Source organism: Lemur catta, chromosome 3 (assembly GCF_020740605.2).
Source record: "Lemur catta isolate mLemCat1 chromosome 3, mLemCat1.pri, whole genome shotgun sequence".
Classification (NCBI taxonomy): domain Eukaryota; kingdom Metazoa; phylum Chordata; class Mammalia; order Primates; family Lemuridae; genus Lemur; species Lemur catta.
In genome coordinates, this window is record NC_059130.1 from 40,497,441 (window position 1) to 40,520,157 (window position 22,717).

Here is a 22,717-nt window from a genome sequence, read left to right on the forward strand (position 1 = left end):
CATAGAAGCCACCTGCATTACTTTTTGTGACTAAGTACTCGCTCCTATGGATGTACCATAATCTGTTCCCCAGTAAACAGACATTTGGGTGTTTCTAATGTTTCACATTTATCATTCCAAAGTTTTGCCCCTGTATCTTTTAGAGTAACCCTAGAAGAACTGAGTCAGGGGAATAAATGCATATGTAATTCTGATAAATATTACCAAATACTCTTTCATGATTAACCAAAGTTTGTTTTTATTCCATTCCCATGTATATGTGTCCTACTTCTCCCTGGACTCAACATAATTGGTATGTTAAACTGGAGTTTTTCCAGTGAAAGGTAAGCAGTGTGGTTGTTTTAGTATTTCTTACCTGAACAAGGTAAGCATCTTTACTTATGGTAAAGATTATTTATATTTATTTTTCTATGAAGTATTTGTTCATAAATGGAATCCTCTCAACGTGTCATTTGATTTTGGTTATGGTGGGGTTTTCTTGCCCTGTAAGCATTTATTTTTATGTAGTTAAAAATGATTAATATGTAGTTTTACTTCTAGATTTTAAGTCACATAATGTAGTTTTCCCCTACTCTTAGGTTATAATGGAATCTCACTAATGTCTTCTAGTACTTGTATGCTTTCATTTTTACAGTCACATCTTCAGTCTGTTTGGAATGTATCTATATGACTATTTTTAATGATTCTTAAAATCATTAAAAACCTATCTTTTGTATTCTAAAACTTTCATATGCTTTGTGTCTTTCTACTATTCTGTTCCATTGGTCTGTTTATTCATGTGCCAACACTACAATTATAGAGGCATTATAGTGGATTTCAGTATTTACTAACAGCTATCCTACATATAGGCTGTTTCTGTATTTTAACTTTAAATCCTACTACTTTTTCCAAATTCTCTTATTAATTGTAGCAGTTTTGGTTGATCCTTTTGGATTTTTCCTTGTGTCTAATTGCTTTCTCTTATCTAACTACATCGGCTTGTACCTCCAGTACAATGTAGTAATGGAGATTGCAGGCACCTTGCTCTGGTTCCTGATTTCAAGGGGAATAAACAAGTCCCCCTAAAAACCAGACTTTTCTGACATACTCTTGGATAGACAGTAAAACTATTCCATTGAAGAAAATTTTAACTTGACTGAACATAGGAATAAGGAATAGATGGACTTTCAAATTAATTTCTTTGTGCTTCATGGTTATTACTTTTGTAAGCTATCTATCTGATCTATGGCAAGACTTACTAACTGGTAGTATATAAAGATGTTTATGCTTGTGAAGTTTAGATTTAGCTTCTATATTCATAAATATTTAAATCTAGATAGAAATATCTGTGATTGGATTATTAGTGCATGATATATGCATTGCTTAAGCTGGTAATAAGGGATTAGCCACTTTATAGCAACCTTCAGGTGTAGGTACAGATTTGTATTTTATGCAAAAATTCAGGTTTTACTCTTACTTATTCTTACATTGGTGGGAGCTGATGTCAGTAACTTAAAGGCAAACAAATACTTTTGTTTTCTACCTCCTAGCTGAACAGAAATACACACAACGTAGCATTTTCATCAGGCAAGACTTGCTTTTTACATTTCACACATGAATGCAATATAACCCTTTCTTGAACAAAATGACCAGGGTACTAATGTAACCATCTTTGCAGGAAATGTTTAATAAGCATATTTTATTTAAATAAATCCTCCAGTAGGAAATGGAGAATTCATTGCCTTTACTTAGGAGAAGGCTGTGTAAATAGTCAAATCTGTCAAATTTATATGTGCAGCTCACCAACATTCCCTTAGTGGAAACATCAGTTATTTCCACATCACAGTTCCCAAAAGGACTTTAAAGTCTCAAAATTCTGTGTCTCCTTTGGCTTGCTTCTCTCTTGATTCCACCCAGGCTTTATTAATGGTTCGCTTCATATCATCATCTCCATCTTCATAAATTTTCTTTAGAACATTCATCAACCCCTCACTGGGATCTGTTTCGGTGTCATAGGAGGGTTTTCTGTTAAAAAGAAAACACAAAATAAACAAGAAATGAAAGCATGGAATGGTATAATTCAGGCTTTAACACTGGTAGGAAGTAGAGGGGTAGAGAAAAGACAGAGTATCCAAAAATATTCACAATCAAAATAATAGCATGCACATAGTCATTTAATGAAAACAATATAAACCCCCCCCAAACATGCACACACTTGGTAATTAAAGATTGGTCACATCAAAACATTATGGGGTTGGGGCTATGGGATTTCCAGTGATTTTTAGCAGGTAAAATAAGTAAAAAAGTATTTACTTTTCTGACTTAATTTTTTAAAACATGTTTCTTCATAATTTGAAAAAAAGTACTTTTATTGAAGGAAAAAACAAACATACATTACACATGGATACATACTGAAGCTCATATGTTTTTAATTAGAAAAGCCCTCCTCTAAAGCCTGAGACACATGGATCTGGGCTTAGTGGCGAGAGCACTGTCTTTAATTAATGTGGTCAGTACCTCTAGTTCAATGAATGTCCAAACTGGGCCAATTAACAATTAGGTTTAATTGATTCATCCAATTCATTTAGTAAGTGCCAGATTCTGTACTGGGCACTGGGGATATAGTAAGACAGGGTCCTCTACTCGGCTAATTCCCTCTAGATTTAAGATCAATTCCCCACATAGTCCAATATGCCTAACTCTAGCTAACCACATCCCACATGCATACTGGCTATCAGAGGGGAAGAGTGAGAGAAATGAGGACAGTTCACTGACTTAAATGCAGTACATTACCACTGCAGGAGAAAATTTAAAGCAGAGAAGCAACTGACAGGATGGAAGTATCTTTGAACATACATTTTTTAAAGCAGTCATTATTAAGAAGGATAAAAATATTCTATGTTTTTCACTCTAAACCAGTGACAGTGATGCTACATGTTCAGAACATCTGAGGAATTAAGCATATACGGGTTTCTGGGTCTCTCTGAACTACTGAAACAGAACTTCTGGGAATGGGCACAGTATCTGTACCCAAAGTTAAGAACCCTTACTCTAAAGAGCCAACCATAACAAAGATCTTCTTAAAAAGCAATCCGCTGGACATGTGCCCTCTTCAGGTAGATTGTGATAGTTGAAAGCAGGTATATAGAAGACAATCATCTTAGTGGACATCAAGAGGAAAATGGTCAAACCACAGACTACACAGCTCTACTATCCATAAAGACAAACTATTAAAAACCTATAATCCCAGGAAAGAATACATTAAAATTCTTAAAGAAATGAAAGTAGACGCACTCTTTTTCTTTGCATTCTTTTTCAACCTGAGTTAAGTAGTCCCATCGCGTGTTTTCTGCTTTTTTTCTACATAAGATAAGAACTGTATCAGTCTTGACCTGGAAGAAAAGCAGGAAAACAGGTTACAACTTAGAACACATGGAGATAAGCATGACTATTTACAAAACAATTATTTATTCAATTAATGAAGTGCCAAGTATATAGAAGACTTATTCTAGGTGCTAGTGATACTTTTATGAATAGGCCAGAATCTGAACACTCATGGAGAAGAAAGACTATAAACAAGTAAAACTTGAATACCTTCAAATACTAATAAATGCTATCAAGACAAAGAAGGTGTTAATGGGACATGGCAGCAGGAACTTCATTATAAAGTGTCTCTGAGGCAAAATATGATCTGAAGCCTAAGCTCTAGGAGAAGAGCTTTCTAAGCCATTGGCACAGCAAGGAGCATGGCTCTAAGATGGGATGATCTCGATTTGAAGAAAAAGAGGAGTGGTGGATTATAGTTATTAGAGAAGAGAGTAACATGGTAAGAGGGGTGCAAGGGCAGGCAGGAAACCAGATCATGTAAGGCAGTACAGGGCGCAAGGTAAGGTGTACAGAAGGTGAGAAAGAGGAAAGAGCAAAATATAATTCTGTCAACAATGACCAGTATAGTTCCTCAGAATCTTCTGAGTATTCCTTCAACTATGTGATTAGTGGATGAAGAAGGATGCAGTAAGACACAGCTAATCAATAAATGATATTTTAATATCACCTTTAAGCTACTACATAACTATAAAAAAACAGCACATAATGTCTGTATGTCTGATGCATTAAACCTCATTTATTCAAATTAGGTAGAAAAGAGGGATTTCTGAAATAGTGAAAAATATGAAAAGTAGTTTTTTAAAAGGCAGTTTCATTATTTTTATGTCTTCTACTAACTCCAACTAGGCCAAGTGCTTAAGACCTCCTTTTATATATCAGTATCATACACATCGTGCTTCTAACAATACTACCATTATTTAAGCACTTTACATATATCATTTGATTTCAGTGTATCGGTTCAACTTTGTGAATAAATTATTATGACCATTGTAAATGGGGACACTGAGGCATGGAGTGATTAAGTAAGCTGGCAAAGGTCACAATGAATAAGTGGTACAGCTGGCATTAAAACTCTAAGTCTCACTTTAACCACATCAAAAGTTTTGAAGAATACTGCATTAAAATCAAGAGGGAAATCACCTATTCTTATAAAATAGTACTTGGCTAACTTTATAGAAAGGCTCAGACAGTAAATATTTTAGGTTTCGTGAGCCATATGGTCTGTTACAGCTACTTAACTCTGCCGTTGTAGCACAATAGCAGCCACAAACATCACATAAACAAACATGGCAATATTCCAATAAAACATTCTTTACAAAGCACGCAGCAGGCTATAGCAGGTCCCTATTAGAGGACACATTAATTCTAGCTCACCTCAATATTAAATCAGCCAGGTTCAATTTCATGAAGATTCACAGTATTACGACAAAAAAACACTCACTTTTTTTGAACTGCCTTCCACGGAGATAGGTTTCAAGAGATTGTTCACAATCATGGAGTAGCTTTTCCCATTCAGATTCTTTACCAAAAGATCAAATGACCTACAAAACAATAGTGAATACATTAACATTCTGGTTTTATGAAAGGTTCTATAGTTCTTGTGAAAAAAAACCCACCAGCTTTATTTCAGGGTGTGCATTTGGCCATCCCAGATGATTTGAATACTCACTTCTTCAAAGTAAACGTAAAGGATAATTAATTCTAAATTTAAGCAGAATTTTAGAAACTGCAAAGAAAAGAGTACCATAGGCAATCTCTTAATGATCACTTTCTTATTATAATGGAAACTCACCTCTCTGTGAAATGCACCTGCACATTTTCAGTGGGAACTTGGTGAACTCCAGTTAAGGTAATGTAGATTTTCACAAACTTATCTGACTGATCCCATCCTAGCAACAACAAAAACAAGATGGGACACAAGTAAGTCTCTGAAACTATCTTTAGAACAGCAAATGCACATGGCTCATAATAAAACTCAGTAAAATAAAAATGAGAAGCCAATAATAGAAACATGAAAAAAATAAAAAATTTTCTAGACTGAGAAACTGAACCTTGTCAAAGCACTTTGCCTAACCCCAAATCAGGCATCTAACAAAGAGGTACAATTTAGATTTAAATCTAGGTTTCTAAACACAAAGCCCGTGCTCTTATTCCTTAGAATAAAAATATGACTGTTAAATACATTCTTTAACTCATTTAGCCTTTTTGTGGAAATAATTTTTTCCTACACCTAAATACTGGTAGCTCTTCACTAAGCTGAATGGCTCAACATATTGTCTAATTCTATAATCGTTTGTATGTACACACACATATCCCTGACTGTTCCTCACTTAGTCTTATAGAATAGAAATGTAATGTTAATCAAAAAGATGAGCTTGGCCGGGCGCAGTGGCTCACGCCTGTAATCCTAGCACTCTGGGAGGCCGAGGCGGGTGGATCGCTCAAGTTCAGGAGTTCGAGACCAGCCTGAGCGAGAGTGAGACCCCGTCTCTACTAATAGAAAGAAATGATTTGGATAGCTAAAAATCTATATAGAAAAAATTAGCCAGGCATGGTGGCGCATGCCTGTAGTTCCAGCTACTTGGGAGGCTGAGGCAGTAGGATTGCTTAAGCCCAGGAGTTTGAGGTTGCTGTGAGCTAGGCTGACGGCACGGCACTCACTCTAGCCTGGGCAACAGAGTGAGACTCTGTCTCAAAAAAAAAAAAAAAAAAAAAAAAGATGAGCTAGAGGGTTCTATGGAACTTCACCTACTTTCTTCCCATTCATATTCAATCCACCCTCCAGCTGACAAGTTTCTCTCTAAATACATATCTATGTTCCTGGTTAAAATGCCATAATCCTAGACACCTTTAGACCAGTTTCCTACAGTCAACTGAGTACAAAGTGCATCTTCTACAGTACTATAGTACATTTATTACTTTTTTTAAAAGATGGTTCTTGCTATGTTGCCCAGGCTGGTCTCAAACTCCTGGCTTCAAGTAATCCTCCTGCCTCAGCCTCCCAAGCAGCTGGGATTACAGGCACAAGCAGTTGCCCCCAGTTTACAGTACATTTCATAAGCATGACATACACATTGCTTTTCACCGTGACAATACTCAAAACACATTCATGCCTTTCGAGTCTCTATTCATGTCCTTTGCTCATGCTGTTCCCTTCCTTTTCCACTTGCTGAACATACTATTCAGCCTTCAAACTCAAACTTAAAATCTTCTAATTCTCCGAGTGTTCCTCACTTCTAGAATTATTTCTTCAGGGTTTCTTACCTTGATACTTTATAAACCTCGATTCAGTTAAGTAAATATTTATCAAGTACCTGTTATGTGCTAGATACTGTGAGCACAAAGAAAAATAAGACTGTCCCTGTCCTCCTGAGAGGTAATCACTCAGATTCAAGTTGCAGTGCTTCCAAAAGTAAAAAGTTTTCATTCCTCTAAGGGAAAATGGTATTACTATGTTGTTATGGTATTAACTGTATGTCTGTGTCCCAACCACACAATGAGCAGGAATTGGGTCTCAGTCATTGTTCTGTATCTATTCAAACAAGTCCAAGCACAATAGTGGCACACTAGGCGCCCAAAATTATTTCTTGAATTTAAATTCTTTTCCTCCGTTAATTTTGTTGGTTGTTTGGCAGAGTGAAACGTAAAACATGACTGAACAACACAGCTGTGTTCCATATATACTGGATGTATTTCAAAATAGTTTTTCTCCTCGTTGCTACTCATCATCTTTGTACTACGTCATCTTACTCTCTTGTGAATAGCTTCTAGAACGTATCCTTTCCTTTTTATCTCTTAAAAAATAAGACACTTTGTTAAATAAAAACCAGGAGTCCTCTTCCAAGCCACCCAAAACACACAATCAAAACTATTTTAAAAATTAGTTTCTCAGTGGATCACTACTGAGGAATAGGATGCTCGGAGGCAGAAGCGGACAAAGGGGTGCAAGTCATACCATAATTACTGATTTTCACTGTATATCCCGTTGTAATGGGAGCAACCACAGCAGCTGGCTTTTCACTTTCAAGATGTTCTGCTTTCCTCTGTGATTTCTGTTGCATCTTGTTCTTGATTTCTGTTTCAATCTTGGATTTTTCAGCTGTAAGGGCATCACGTACTCTTTTCCTAGTGGCTTTTTCAAGCAATACCTTTACCTCTTCTAGATCTTTCTGTAGCTGTGTTAAAATAAAAGGTAAGTTAGCTGTATGATAACTATGGCAATGAATTGATATTGTGCTTATTAGTCATTTCAATTTATTGAAATACAAGCTAAGAATTAAGAGGTTCATTTAAATTTTCTAGGTCTGAGTTGCTACTTCAATTCTTTCCTCCAGCCTGTTGAATTGAATTGAATTATTTACAAGAAATTTTTATGATTTATAAAGAACACAGAAATATTTTTAAAAGGAATTCATGCATTTCTTTATAACACCCAGTCCTACTATCATCAGATGTTAGAAATTTTTAAAATATTAACACAAAGGAGATGAGAGAGCACGTGCTGACCATGGTAAAACTTTACTGAGGTAAGGAATGCTCTCCTTTCTGTGAGTGATCAGTCCTCACTTCCTACCACACACACAAGTCTGAATTCTTATGATAAAAGATTTTCCAAGCTGATTCATTTTTCTTACCATGACTTTACATTCTGGCTTGACAACTAGCAACTTGACCAGAAAAATCTTACATTATAGCATGAGATGATATAAAAAGCTCAAAATAAAAATCATTAAGTGCTTAATAACTCATCAGAAGTCCAAGAGTTTGAAAGCCTTTGTTTCCTAAATAGTCTTATAAAATGCAAAAACAGAACTAATGCTTTTCTTTTACCCCCAAGTCTTTTATTATCTCAGTTAACTCAGAGGCCTTAGTTTCACCTATCTGTAACAGATAACATGGTATAGAAAGTTCAACTGTGCCCAGCCTCCTGTCCACACTCTACCCTCCCAAGAAAAACTCATTACTAGGACAAGAAAATTAAAAATGCAAACTCATCTTTTGAGCACAGAACCAAGATGTTTGAGTTCAAAGTAATCTTTTTATTATAGCGGTTTCAAAAAAATCACATTGATTCTAATACCAACAAAATAAAAATACTGAAAAGTAAAATGAGTTTATTTCTACACAGAGTATGGATTTGGTTAACAAAAACAAATAGAAACATACCAAGTCTAAACAAGAGGTTTTGCTTTTTAACTGGAATATGAATTCTTTTTCTAGCAAACCCAGAAAAGAACTGAGAATTAAGCAAGGGATACCCCATAATGGCTAAATTCCCAGGCCCTCTATATTGCCAATTAGGCTCAAAAGTACTGTTTTGTAAGGTATCCACTGAAGCAACTTACAACAAGCCCTTTTAGGTAGTTCTCAGTTCTGTTATTTGCAGTCTTGAAACCAGCAAAGGTGATCCCTTCGTGCTTTTTCTGCACACATACTTTAAGATGTCCTAGATACAGCAGTTTCTATCTACCTATCTAATCTATCTTGTAATTTTCCTTGCTGCCTTAGCATGCATTTGTTTTCCATATGCAAAATAATATCTCCTTTTCATCCTACCCATGACCGTATTGAAGCTTATCTTCTAATCTATTTCCAAATTCTTCACTTGGAGACATTAAAATCAAAGTGCCTCAAAAATGGGCAAAAGAGTTTAACAGAGATTTCTCCAAAGATATACAAATGGACATCAAGTACATGAAAAGATGCTCAACATCTTTAGTCATTAGGGAAATGCACATCAAATCTACAAGATACCATTTCACACCCACTAGGATAGTATTATAAAAACACCCCAGAAAATAACAAATGTGACCATGATGTGAAAAAACTGGAACCTTCATACATTTCTTGTGGGAATATAAAATGGAAAAACCACTTTCTAAACGGTCTAGTTTCTCAAAGAGTTATAGTTACCGTATGACCAAACAATTCCACTCCTAGGGATATTATCTCAGAATTGAAAACACATCCATATAAAAATGTGTACATAAGTGTTCACAGCTGCATAATAGTGAAGAAGTGGAAACAACTCAAATGTCCATCAACTGATAAAAGGCTGAACAAAATGTGCTATATATCCACATAATGGAATATTATTCAGCCACAAAAACCTTGTGTACTGATACATGCTACACCATGGATGAACTTGAACACATGCTAAGGAGCCAAAAACCAAAGGCCATATATAAGTTTGAGTCCATTTACATGAAATGCCCAGAATAGGCAAATCCACAGAAACAGAAAAGTAATCAGTGGCTGTGGGGGGTGGGGGGCCTAGAGGAGGGAGGAATGGGGAGCAATTGTTTAAAGGACACTTAATGGCTTTCTTTTTGGGGTGCTGAAAATGTTCTGAAACTAGACAGTGGTGACGGTTGCATAATACTGTGCATAATATACTAAAATCACTTAATTGTACACTTTAAGGGTTAAAAAGGTGAATTTTATCTCAAGCAAAAAAGAAAAAAAAAATGAAGTGCCCCTAAACGCCTATTTCTATGTACCTACACTGAGAAAGTTCCTTACTTTGAAGAGAATTAATGTAACACTGAGCTATCCGTATATGTGACTGTAAAGCCACTTCAGAGTTCTCAGGGCACATGGTACCCAAGGCCTCTCTTAAACTTGTGCCAAAATACCCAGATTAATACTTAAAACATACAAATCTCATTTTTCTTCATTTAAAGCATTTTTTTTTAACTTAAAGACAAATTTGAGATTTCCTAGTACTTGTTCTTTGTATTGAAGGGAAAATTACCTGGAAGCAAACCTAGTTAATAGATACCCAACACTTTACTGTGAATAACATTAACATGTCTTTACATCCTACTTAGGCCCAGGTAAATAGCAATGTTAAGTATCATTTCCATTTTCTAACTTAGCAAACTAAGTCTCCAAAAAAGTTAATTCTCCCACGTTCGGAGTTTACAGAGCTTTTTAAAAAAGGCCATTCAGTTTCCTACCATTAGTTACAACTAATTTTCCAATTATTTATTTAAAAAAAACGCATATAGCAGATTGCTGCTTGCCAAGTACCGGTTTAAACACTTAGAAATAATACTTGTTCTTTTAACAATCCTATAAAATGGATAATACTGTGGCAGAGAGGCAAAATAACTTGCCCTAAGTAACAGAGCTACTCATGTGTACAACAGATATGACTAAGAGAATTAAAGTGCTGGGACCAAAGACTTCTCATCTTCTAACCGCTCTCTGCCATGAAATGACACCGAGTTTTTGCAACCAGCTTTAACTTAATGAAGCGTCCAGTCCCAGAGCTAGTGAAACGGGAGCGGAAAAGGCCCGAGGAAACGTGAAGGTGACCAGCTCTCACACATCCACCACCGGCACTACCTGCACTCAGGAGCGCCACACGCCCCTGCCGCTGCCCCGCACCGCGACCGCGGGCCGGCAGGCACCAGGGGCCGCGGCAGGTGAGTGGGGTGGGAGGCCGCGGGGAAGCGCGGGGACCCGGCAACGCAGGAAGGGCCAAGGAGGCGGCCCCAGGGAAGGCGCGGGATCGGCTCGCCGCAGGGCGGTTCGGCACACAGAAACGGGGCGGTATGCGCCATCGACCGGCGAAGCAACTCCAGCACGGGCGGGTGAGGAAGATGAGGCCGGACCCCTTACCTCTTCCAAAGCTGAAGCCATGGTCGGGCTGGGTCAGGCCGAAGGCCCAAGCTGCAGCCACGCAGAGGAGGGAACAGGAAATGCCGCACCAAGCGCGCTCACCCCGAGGGCAGACCCCACGGCAAGAGTCGCAAGGCCTGCAGCCTGTGCGCACACCCAACCCCGTGCGCGGTCACCGCCCGCCCTCCGCAGGCAGCGGCTCTAGAACCTTCGCCAGGCTGCTGCTGCCGCCGCCGCCGCCCACCGGGAGTCCCGCCCGCCTCGTTCAGCCCCGCCCCATCAAGCCTTGCCCCGCCCACCCGCCGAGCCTCCTAGCAACGCTAAACTCTCCCGAGCGAATCAGTACTTCGAGAAGAGCAACGCCTCTTCCTACCACCCCGACAAGTGTAAGTATTCTACTTTAACCGCGTTTGCCCACGGTGCGCAGTCGCAACTCGGAACGGCTGCCTTAACCCAGCCCCGGAAATAACGTACCGGCCTTCGGAGTCTGAGTCGGAAGTTGGCTAGAGAGTCGTTTGCTTCCGTCCTCTCTAGGACACCACACCAGCCAGGCAGCCATCTTGTCTAGGCTAGTGAGCCTACGCGAGAGAAAGGCAAAACAGTGGGAAGAAGGAGTAGCCTAGTTATGTTGAAACTGGAAAGAACGAACGCGTTAAGTGTGGAGGTTTCCTGAAGGGAATGGTTTGATTTTCAGTGAGTTTTGTCGCGCTGGAGACGTCACGGCGGTCTAGCATTTCCGACGTGGTGGCGTCATCACGGGGCCGCGATAGGAGGTGGGGGCTGCTCTGGGCACGTGACCGGGCCCCGTGGCTCGCCAAGGGGTTAAGGCCGCCAACAAAAGGCTGCTTTTGCCTTACTGTGGGCGCAACTTGGGTCCCGCCTTTCCGTGTGGAACTCTTGAAACACCTTTTCCTGGTGCCTTCGACCCTTTCAGACCATTCCAGCGGTCTGATTCTCAACTGGGTTTGGATTCGTGAGCCTGTTGACCGTCAAAGGAATATGAAATTACTTTTCTTGGGGCAGTGTTCCGTCCTGGTTCTAGCCTACCGAAGTCAGTAAGATCCGGGAAAAACCCACTTGTCAGATTATTTTGGTCGCTGGCGGCACCAAGATGTCTGCCAACACAGTTTAAATCATAATCCTTGAGAGGTCAAATAGCCCCCACTTAGCTTTATAGATCGCCCAGGGTAGCGATTAGAATCTGCAAGTCAGAGAAGGATAACAGCTGCTAGAAAAATGGATGCTGACCATTATCGTAGTAAAGAATCAGAAGTGTGGTACCGAAATAGATTACCGAAACGAAGCATGCATGAATTTCATAAAAGAAATGGCGCTGAAAGAAAGAAGCCAGATAAATAAAAGTTCATATCATTTGGTTCCTTTTAAATGAAGTCTAAAACCAGCAAAACTAATTAGCCTACAGTGTCAAAAATGAGTATAGTCTTTCCTTGGATGGGGAGGACAATGACAGAAATGAGCCACCAGGGGGCTATTGAGGTCCAAGTTATGTTCCTTTTCTTGATTTGAAGACTGGTTAGATATCTAGGTGGGTTCACTTTAGAAATTTCACTGAGTCATAAATTTATATTTGTATAGGTAGTTTCTTTTTGTAGGTCACACTCAAGGTCCATAAGGGAATTTTCCAGGGTCATAGAAATGTTACACTGATAGATACAATTGTCAAAGTTCATGAAATGAACTCCTAAGAGTTGTGTATTTTATTGTATGTTAATTATAACTCAGTTTTTTAAAAGTGTCCAACCAGTGTTTAATAAAAACAAATATCCTATTGCATTGGATGAAACCTTGACCTAATACAGTAAATGGTCATCTCATTTTCTTTTCTTTTCTTTCTTTTTTTTTTTTTTGAGACAGAGTCTCGCTTTGTTGCTCGGGCTAGAGTGAGTGCCGTGGCATCAGCCTAGCTCACAGCAACCTCAAACTCCTGGGCTTAAGCGATCCTTCTGCCTCAGCCTCCCCAGTAGCTAGGACTACAGGCATGCGCCACCATGCCCGGCTAATTTTTTCTATATATATTTTTTTAGCTGTTTATATATAATTTCTTTCTATTTTTAGTAGAGACGGGGTCTCGTTCTTGCTCAGGCTGGTCTCGAACTCCTGAGCTCAAGCTATCCGCCCGCCTCGGCCTCCCAGAGTGCTAGGATTACAGGCATGAGCCACCGCACCCGGCCCCATCTCATTTTCTTAATTGCTCATGCCAAGGAGTCATGCCTGCGTCTTCAATCTCAGGCCCTACATCCTATGTTATGGCATGTCTTGCTGGCCTAATTTTCAAAATATGTTGAGAGTCAAACCACTTCTCACAACTTCCACTACTACCACCTGATGGATTTCAGGACATGCTACCCCAAAATACGGCGCCTTGGCATGTTGAAAACTTTACACTGAAGGAATTTGAGAAACAGCATGTGCAGGAATGTCTCTCTGACCCTCCTTCATCCTTCTCCCCTGAAGCAGGGCATAAGACCCTCATGTGAGAGGTGCTCTCCCTATACCTGGAGGGAAAGAGCATCCTTATCTCTGAAAACACAGGGACACAAAAAGGAATATGAACATCAGGCCTTGCTAAGTTTCCCTAAATTTTTTGCCCTAGTACATTTTCCCACATCTCTACATTCTTCATCAAACCTACTATAAAAAACACTTAAGGTTTAACTGTATCTTTGGGTCTTCATTTCTTTATGAAGTTTCCCCTTGTCATGCAAAACTTATATTAAATGTGTTTGTATGCTTTTCTCATGTTAATCTGTATTTTGTTACAGGGGCCCCAGCCAATAAACATAAGATGCATGGAAGGAAACGTTATTTTTCCTAGCTTACACACCCAAGACCAAGCAATCATTATTTTGTCTGAATTTTTAGCTTCCTAACTGGTTTCTCTGTTTCCCCACTGTGCCTTTATAGTTAGTTTTCCACAGATCAGCCAGAGAAATCTTTTCAAATCATTATATCCCTTTGGTTAAAAACCTCTAACAGCTTCCTATTAGGCTTAAAGTGCAAACTCCTTCCTGTGAACTTTAAAGTTTTACATGATCTTATCTCACCTTTATGAGCCTCCTGTCTTATTTCACAGAACTCATCTCCCACCACTCTTTCCTTCTCCCATCTCCCTGGTTTATTAACACTCTAGCATTTTTGTTATTCCTTGAACCCACTGGGTTTGCTCTCACCTTCAAGTCTGTACTCTGGTGCCTTCTCTCTGCTCAGAATGCTCTTCCTCTGGATCATCACAGATCATTTTTTCACTGTATTTAGATCTTTCAGAAGTAACACTAGGGAGGCTTGTCTGGACTGTATTAAGTTTCAGTAGAAGAACCATCAGTAGGAGGTAAATAGGTAGATATTTATAGCAAGGAATTGGCTTACACAATTGTGGAAATTGGTTAAGCAAGTCCAAAATCTGTAGGCCAGGCAGGCAGGAATGGAGGATGCAAGTAGGCTGTGCCCCCTGAGAACAGATTGAAGCTTTCATCCGTAGGAAGTCAAAGAGGGAAGAACACAGCAGGGTGAAACTCCATTCTTCTCAGGGAAACCAACCACAGCTCTGCCTTTAAGGCCTTCCAACTGATTCAATCAGGTACACCCACATTATCCAGGATAACCTTCTTTATTCAAAGTGAACTAATTAAAGGCTTTAATTACCTATGCAAAATATCTTCGCAGCAACACTTGACTGAATAACTTGATAGTAGGCTTACTATCAAGTTTGATGTGTAAACTTGATAGTAAGTTTACACATCAAAACCATTGGAACAACCATTCTACCAATTTCACTGTTACCGGCCTTATCATTTCTCTCCACTCTCTTACCCTGTTGTTCTTTATACTTACTACCACCTGAAATTTATTAGTCTTTTTCCTATTTTAGCAGTCATTCTCAATGGGGGACAAATTTGGATATTTTGCTCTCTCTTGTCCACATATATTTGACTTTTTTGGTTGTCATTACTGGGGAAATACTATTGGCATTTAGTGGGTAGAAGCCAGGAACACTACTAAACATCCTACAATGCATAGGTTACCACCGACAAAGAATCAGCAATGCTGAGACTGAGAAACTCCCCACTACAGCTTAAGCTCCAGAGGCAGGATCTCTTTGTTCACCTCATTTCTAGCACTTCGAAGAGAGACCAGTACAGTAGGCGATTGCTTTAATGAATTTACTAGACCTGGTAATCTATTTTTAATACAGCCCCAAATGATTAACAAGGAAGTTTGGGAAGTAATCCCTAGATATTGAGAAAAGGTTTTAGATTCTCGATTTCAAATAGTTTCTACTACTTATTAGCTGTGACTTGGGGCTTGTTATTTAAACTCTCAGAGGCCTCCGTTTTCTGTTTCAATGGGGACTAGAATACCTAGTAACATTGGGAATTAAATTCGGGATACATAAAACCGCTTAGCACAGTCCCTAAAAATAGTAAGCAGTCTATAAATATTAGCTCTGATTTTATTACTCAGCTACCTACATCCATGACCACACCTTAGACCTTATCATGTCATAGAACTGCCCATCTCTAAAATCTTAAACCCAAAAAGCCTATGTTCTGAAGGCAATTTTCTGGGTTTTTTCCAGCATTCCTACTTCCTAATTGAGACTCTAACCCTTGTGCTTTCGTTTCCTTTAAACAAGGAAGGGGATTATCTCCAGTCTCTCCTTTCTCTCCTTTTTGCCAGCATCTAAAACAGCTCAAATCTCCCATCCGTGGGAGTCAACAAAACAAAATCAATTTGGTGTCTCTCTACTTGCATCCTTTAACTGTCCTTACACATAACATGTAGAAGCAAAACCAACTCCTTGTCCTGCTGCCATTCTGAGTCATTGGTACATTGAATCCCAAAATCAGGAAAAACAAAAAACTTTGCATCCTGAGATAAACCAAAAATGATATTACTACCACCACACATACACACACACACACACTCTGTCACTCTCTCTCTCTCTGTCTGGGATTATTGTGTCTAGTTCTAGTTACACATATAAATGAAACTTGATCCTGAGCCTTTCCCATAAAATTAGATTCCCTAAAATCAATCAAAACCACTTTATCTCTAACTTTTGCCATGCTCATGTTTGAAAACATGTGATAATATGACAGTGTGAGAATTGGTTTTTTTCCTACCATGAATAAACTAATTCTAGACTCTGTAAACTTGGAAGTCATGTTTTTCCTTTAAATATTTGGTGTAATTTCTTTCTGGTGAGCCAGTTCTTCTAAAGCCTGGATTTCATTGTAAATTTTCCTTGCAAGTAAGCTTTTAAAAAATACTCATGCAACTATAAAATGAACGTGTGTGACAAATATTTTATTCAATACTAATGAGGGAACCAGTAATATGTTAAAACTACTTCAAAGTGTATTTGAGTGGCTGGGTGTTTATAGGCAATTTAGCAATGGAATGTTAGTTTAAGGTTACAAGGTTGGATACAAACTGGTTAATGTCCCACAGGATAATAAACTATAACCTTTGATGTATCTGTTCTGCTGGAAAGAAAGTAGGGATTTGTATTCCTACTGGACAAAAGCTATAAGTTAATGTGCAGATTAAGTGTAAGAACCTTTGATCAATAGTAAATGGTGAGATGTACCAAGTGCAATACCCTAGTCCTTGGCTGGACATAGAAAGGACTTACCACTCACCTTTTGCCTTGTTTCCAAGTTTTGGAGAATTTTCCTTTCTAAATAAAGTTCTCTTAGTTAGCCTATTGCAGTCAGCCTTCCTTCCTCCCCCACTTACTGCTCATGTCCAGACCATTCATGACCTCTTAACTGCCAAATTCAATGGATATTTTCTGAATGTTTTTTTTTTCTTTTTGCTTTGACTCCCACTGTTTCCATTAAGCTAGTCAGCAAATAGGGGAATGACCTTCCAGGGACTGCAAAAACATGGAATGCTTCATGAATTTGAGTGTCATCCTTGCCCAGGGGGCCATGCTAATCTTCTCTGTATCATTTCAATTTTAGTAAATGTGCTGTCAAAGTGAGCACTTCTGAATAATTTTGACTATTTTACTTTTTATGTAAAATTTCTCTTTAAAATACCACATGGGACAAAAAAGAAATGTCTGTGACTCTGGGTTAGGGCCACAAGTTGTAATTTTACAATCTCTGATCAATATTTTTTAATACATGATGAATTCTAAGAGAAGGTGACCAATCTCTTGGCTTTCACTTAGGTTCCATGGATTTCTAGAACATAATGCAAAGGCAAATTAGACATCTTTGGGATTCTCTGTACAAAGCCTCCACTTTCAGGAGAGCCTCTGGAGTTCTGTTTAAATTATATAATATCACCCTCCTTGCTGTATCTTGAAGGACTAGCCACCTGACCCAGGATTAGCCAATCAGATTTTTGTAAGAATGTGGAGTTGGGACACTGAGACGCTAATCCATCTCTGCTGGTCATTTGGAGAGGACATGTAGACTTGGTAGTTGTATACTTAGAAGCAGAGGAAGCTTGTTTTCAGATAGGCGAATGAAGCAGATAGCATCACTTGGAAGGGCAGAGGACTGATCATAGGAACAGTTGCTTGGGGTCTTGGTGACATTCCAGTCCCTTGTCCCAGTGCCTCTTCAGACCCAACTATTTGGCCTTTGGGATCCATGATATAGATACCCCTATTTCCTTTTAATTAATTGAGTTTTAAAATTATTAAGCTAGCTTTCAAGGGTTTCCGTGACTTGCAACCAAGGAACTTGCTCTATAGCAGTGGTCTCCAACCTTTTTTGGCACCAGGGACTGGTTTCATGGAAGATAATTTTTCCACAGCCGTGAGTGGGGTGGGGGCGGGAGGCAGAGCTCGGGCTGTGGTGCGAATACGCTTGGCTGGCCCACCGCTCACTTCCTGCAGGGCGGCCATGGGTTCCTAAGTTTCATGGAAGACAGTTTTTCCATGGAAAGGGCGTTGGCGTGGCCGTGGAGCTCTGCAGTCCAGTCCCTAACAGACCACGGACCGGTACCAGTCCACGGCCCAGGGGTTGGAGACCTGAGCGGTATGGGATATCATTTTGCAAGGTATATTCTATAAATGTTTTCTTTTGAAGTTGACTGGAATGTAGTGTCAGGTAAGAAGTGTTACATAAATACTGGGTTCAAATGAATCAGAATAAAGCCAACTAGAAAAAAACCCAGAAAGACATACATGGACTTGAGAAGAAATGTTTATTACTGTTTCATGGGGCCAAAGGGGCAACACACAGCATTGAAAACATCACTGGCTCACAAAAACAGTCACCTTGTTACCTTCTTGGTTGCATTTGTTTATTTCACAAGGCTTCATTCACACATGAAAACAAGATACTAATCCAGTTCAAATTCATAACGATTATAAAAGTAAACATTTGTTGGGACAATGTACAATAAATTGCATTTTTAACAAGCATTACATTTACATTTATAGAGTATACTATACATAATACATGGAGTTATGGAAACATCTAATTGGTCAGTGTTACAGAGGAAGAGGTTGATCACTAATTTTTTTATTTTTTTTAGTCAATGAGCATTGTTTGGACTAATCAACTCCTTTATTCTAGAACCTGTTTTCATTAGAGATGTCATGAGCAAAATCATAGAATTCATAAAAATAGTACAGAATTTCTACTACCTCCTCAGCAAGGGAAAGGTAGGAGTTGGAAAGAAAAGAAATGGGGCTGACTGAGAAACTTTTTCCCTCATTTGAACTAAGGATCCATGCATTATGCAAAGTACTAAAAATAGAGAAACTGATGCAAAAGGCTATTGGGACATCTTGGATTCTGGGACCATCTCCAGCTTTATTCTTGTGCTTTCATGACACCAGAGTCTTTTGATGCATTTATATTCTCACAATTCAGTTTTTATATTTTATTCCATATATGATATATAGTTATTAAAAGTTACAGTATAATGGAAAAGATTTTACATGTTAAGTAACTGCCAATGAAAAAGGAAAGTAACTTAAAATGTTCTTTTTCTATTCAATGATTCTTTTTTGTTAGATTAAGCTTTTCAGAATATCGCTAATGATAAACCAGACACGGGGGTAAGGAGAATGGGATACATTGATGTAGATGTAGCAAATTCATTTGGAGATAAGCTTTTAGATGGAAACTGAGAGAGGAATATCAGACAGCTGACTGTAGTCACTAAAAGCTCATAAACATCCACTTTTCTCATTACAACTCAAGATCAGCATCTCCTATTGAGGTGCAGCCCACACTGAAGTCCTCATTTGAGTACAATTTGAAAGATAAGGAAGTTGCTAAGGCAAAGGGTCTTGCTTGTATTATATAGAAGCCACTATGGGAGAGGAAGAATGTTTTGGGACAATTCTACCTCAATGTGACCATCACCATGTTGTCCAGGAAGAATTTTATTACATATCTGGTAGTAGGAAACACAGACCATAGAGCTGTTGTCTGGCCTAACAGCTTTGATCACCATGTCTTGAAATCTCAATGTATATTTGGTTGCATGCTACCTAGGTAAACCAAAGAGGCAGGGATACTCTATATAAAATTCCACCAAACACAACACACACACACACACACACACACACACACACCCCACCCCCACCCCAACAGTGTTCAAATCATACAACCGAATTTATTCATTCTCTCATTTACTTGTAATTAAAGCAAGAGACTCAGAGCTATTTTAAGAGTGTTGTTAAGGGCAAGTTATACAATAGAATCATCTTGCTAAGTAATTTAAAAGTGTTCTTTCAGCCTGGCACGGTAGCTCATGCCTGTAATCCTAGTCCTCTGGGAGGCCAAGATGGGAGGATTGCTTGAGCTCAGGAGTTCAAGACCAGGCTGAGCAAGAGTGAGATCCCGTTTCTACTAAAAATAGAAAAAAATAGCCTGTAGTTCTAGCTACTCGGGAAGCTGAGGCAAGAGGACTGCTTGACCCCAGGAGTTTGAGATTGCAGTGAGCTATGACTACGCCACTACACTCTAGCCCAGGTGACAGAGTGAGACTCTGCCTCAAAAAAAAAAAAAAAAAAAAAAAAGTGTTATTTCCCAGAAGATAAAACAAACAAGGTTTTATTTATGTATTTATTTTTTGAGACAGAGTCTCACTTTGTCACCTGGGCTAGAGTGAGTGCTGTGGCGTGAGCCTAGCTCACAGCAACCTCCAAACTCCTGGGCTCAAGGGATCCTCCTGCCTCAGCCTCTCGAGCAGCTGGGACTATAGGGGTGAACCACTGCACCTGGCTAATATTTTTTTTTCGTTTCTATTTTTAGTTGACTGGCTAATATTTTTTCTATTTTTAGTAGAGATGGGGTCTTGCTTTTGCTCAGGCTGGCTCTCGAACTCCTGGACCTCAAGCGATCCTCGCGCCTCGGCCTCCCAGAGTGCTAGGATTACAGGCATGAGCCACCGCGCCCGGCCAAGGTATTTAATTTTTAAAAAGTTCTTTTTTCTCCCCTTAAAGGGCCCTAAAAATCAGACAACCACTTTAGTGTCTGATGCACAGGGTTGGTGGAATAGTTAGTAGTAGACTGATTTCAGCTGAAGGAAGAGAAAACTCAATCCCTTACATTAGTTATATGTAACTCATCCTAGGTGACTAACTCTTTTAAAGGTCTAACTCTTTATTTCCTCTGCCCAAATCTCTGTATTCTCTTGGTTTTCTCACTTCAGCTAGGAAATGAAGACACTAGTTATTAACTGAAAAATATTTTCAGAAAATAGAGTAGGGGTTGGAGAAAAATACATAATTAATATACAGCAGGAAAAGATTGGAAAAAAATTTTAAAAATGAAACAAGATAAATGGTATTAAATATCCTAACATGAGTGCAAAGGTTGCTTTTCTATATTACCAGGGAAATTTAAGAAAGCCAATGAAGAAGAAATTACTAATTCAATACCTGGGAGGGGAGAATAAAGATATTGGTTGTATGGAAAGATATGGCATTCCTATTAGTGTTTCAGATAGGCACTCATAAACAGAACATTAGGTAACAGAATTTCTTTTCATTAAATTATATGCAACTAAATATAACCAAATTGTGACATGGCGCAGGATGTGGGAAGCTAGCAAACATATGCACTGCAAAATTCAGCTTGGTTTCTTTCAGCTTTAAAGAATGTGTTAAATAAGATTCTCAAGATATAAAAGCTAATGAACTGAATTGTCAAGTTGAATTTCATTCACTTAATTTATTCTATAGAATTTAATGAAAAGATAAATGATCACTTTTCAGATATTGCAAATATTGGATTTTTAGAGATATATTTTATACACACTACATTCTAGGAACAGATGAAAAACAGTAGAATGTTTGAAAATTTCCTGGATATTTGGCTGGTTGATCTCTAAATGAAATTCAAGAGAAGAGTTGCAATTCTCAAATATATCTTAAAATAAGTGAATTTAAAACTAGTAGGGATGCATGCATTTTCAAACAATAGGCAGTAAATGACACACTGTTTGGAATATTGCTATTATAACATATTGTATGAACAATCATATCACATACTAAATTTTGAATTTTCTTTCTTTTCAATCTTTCAGCTATTGATACTAACTCAAAGGCATTACAGTGAGGGACAGTTTAGATTTATGGTACCAAAAGACATACCCAAGTATGATATGAGACTAGAGAAGAAAAAAAAAAATCTATGTTTTACCCTCATAATCTTTTGAAAGAGTTAAAAGAAAACCCAAAGATAGATTTATCAAACTTCTGGAATGTATGCACCTGGTGATTTTGTTCAATGAAAAAAAGGAAAGGGACTATGGAATTGAACCAGGTCTACAGAAAAGAAATTGACCTAGAGGCATTCTATTTCTCCCTCACCTACAGTTTAAGGAAAATTATAGACTTTAGGCATTCTGTGGAATGTACTTATTTTTGGAAGTTAAAGCAAGCTCTGTACATAAGTATGAAATTCACAAAAGAACATCTTTAATTTAGTTTGGCCATTTGATAAGGCAACTTGTACAGAGCTTCTTAGAATCAAAGCATCAAGTACTGGTAAAGCTAACAGGCTATTCTAAATGATTTACAGAAACAAGTGCCAAGATAAAATTTTCTAGCTATTATATTTTATAAAAAAAAATTAGCTTATCTTTTAAACCACCATGTGGAGAATATTAAAGTCAACATAGACACTTGGAATGCTGGGTTATTTTTCCTTTTGGTAAAAAGAAAACAAATGTTATGATGAAAGCTGTCAGAACAAAAGAAAAAGATTTCTCTAAGAAAAGTATTATTTCATGAGTGTAACAGATAACAATCATGTAAGTTTTATGGGTTGTAGATATCTAAACACATAGAGATGAAGGGGATTTCACTTTTTAGAACTTAAAGATTATTTTAGCGGAAAGGATCCACCACAAGCAACTTGGAGCATCCTCCTGGGGTTGTGAAGGCTCCTACTGGATTCTTCCTTCTAAGGGTGTGTTAACTTTCAATTGCAACATATGGCACAGATGAGATTCACTCTGGCACCACAGAGTTTAAGATCCTTTGCAAACAATATGTTCAACAATGAAGCCAAGGATGAGTATCAATAAATGTTATTGTACATACCTGACCATAGTTTGGTTGGTGTGAAAAGATCAGAGGCCTCCAAAATAGCTTAGGAAATAGGAAAATTAGTTTTGCTCTTACCAAAGAATTTCCTGCAAGAACTATTGATCTAAGCATGTTAAATGTAATTTAAAAAAATTTCCACCAATTTTTTTTTTTTTTTTTTTTTTTAGACAG

At 38.3% G+C, this 22,717-nt stretch overlaps 2 protein-coding genes and 1 non-coding gene across 3 annotated transcripts; 1 reads left to right on the top strand and 2 right to left on the bottom strand.

The window, feature by feature from the left end:
• Positions 1–218: 218 nt before the first annotated feature.
• LOC123635278 (calcyclin binding protein) lies at positions 219–11,242 on the bottom strand. The gene is made up of 6 exons (XM_045547313.1): positions 10,993–11,242; positions 7,322–7,541; positions 5,159–5,255; positions 4,808–4,907; positions 3,274–3,371; positions 219–2,004 (listed from the first exon to the last, which is right to left on the bottom strand). Exons 1-6 carry the CDS (start codon positions 11,011–11,013, stop codon positions 1,848–1,850), a joined length of 693 nt encoding a protein of 230 aa, XP_045403269.1. The 5' UTR covers positions 11,014–11,242; the 3' UTR covers positions 219–1,847.
• On the top strand, positions 11,073–14,057 carry LOC123634828. Its single transcript, XM_045546536.1, has 3 exons — positions 11,073–11,382; positions 11,687–12,043; positions 13,776–14,057. The coding sequence occupies exons 1-3, from the start codon at positions 11,073–11,075 to the stop codon at positions 13,826–13,828; spliced, it is 720 nt and encodes a 239-aa protein (XP_045402492.1). The 3' UTR covers positions 13,829–14,057.
• Positions 14,058–16,895: 2,838 nt separating this feature from the next.
• On the bottom strand, positions 16,896–17,003 carry LOC123636143. Its single transcript, XR_006734353.1, has one exon. It is a non-coding gene; the product is annotated as a U6 spliceosomal RNA (small nuclear RNA).
• Between the last annotated feature and the right edge of the window lie 5,714 nt (positions 17,004–22,717).

Coding starts and splice junctions, on each gene's coding strand:
- LOC123634828 (XM_045546536.1), top strand. CDS start 11,073: ATGCCGCACCAAGCGCGCTCACCCCGAGGGCAGACCCCACGGCAAGAG. Junction 11,383..11,686: donor TACCACCCCGACAAGTGTAA/GTATTCTACTTT, acceptor TTTGATTTTCAG/TGAGTTTTGTCGCGCTGGAG. Junction 12,044..13,775: donor CCTGGTTCTAGCCTACCGAA/GTCAGTAAGATC, acceptor ATTTTGTTACAG/GGGCCCCAGCCAATAAACAT.
- LOC123635278 (XM_045547313.1), bottom strand. CDS start 11,013: ATGGCTTCAGCTTTGGAAGAG. Junction 3,372..4,807: donor TGGAAGGCAGTTCAAAAAAA/GTGAGTGTTTTT, acceptor CTTTTCTTCCAG/GTCAAGACTGATACAGTTCT. Junction 2,005..3,273: donor AAAGAATGCAAAGAAAAAGA/GTGCGTCTACTT, acceptor TCTTTTTAACAG/AAAACCCTCCTATGACACCG.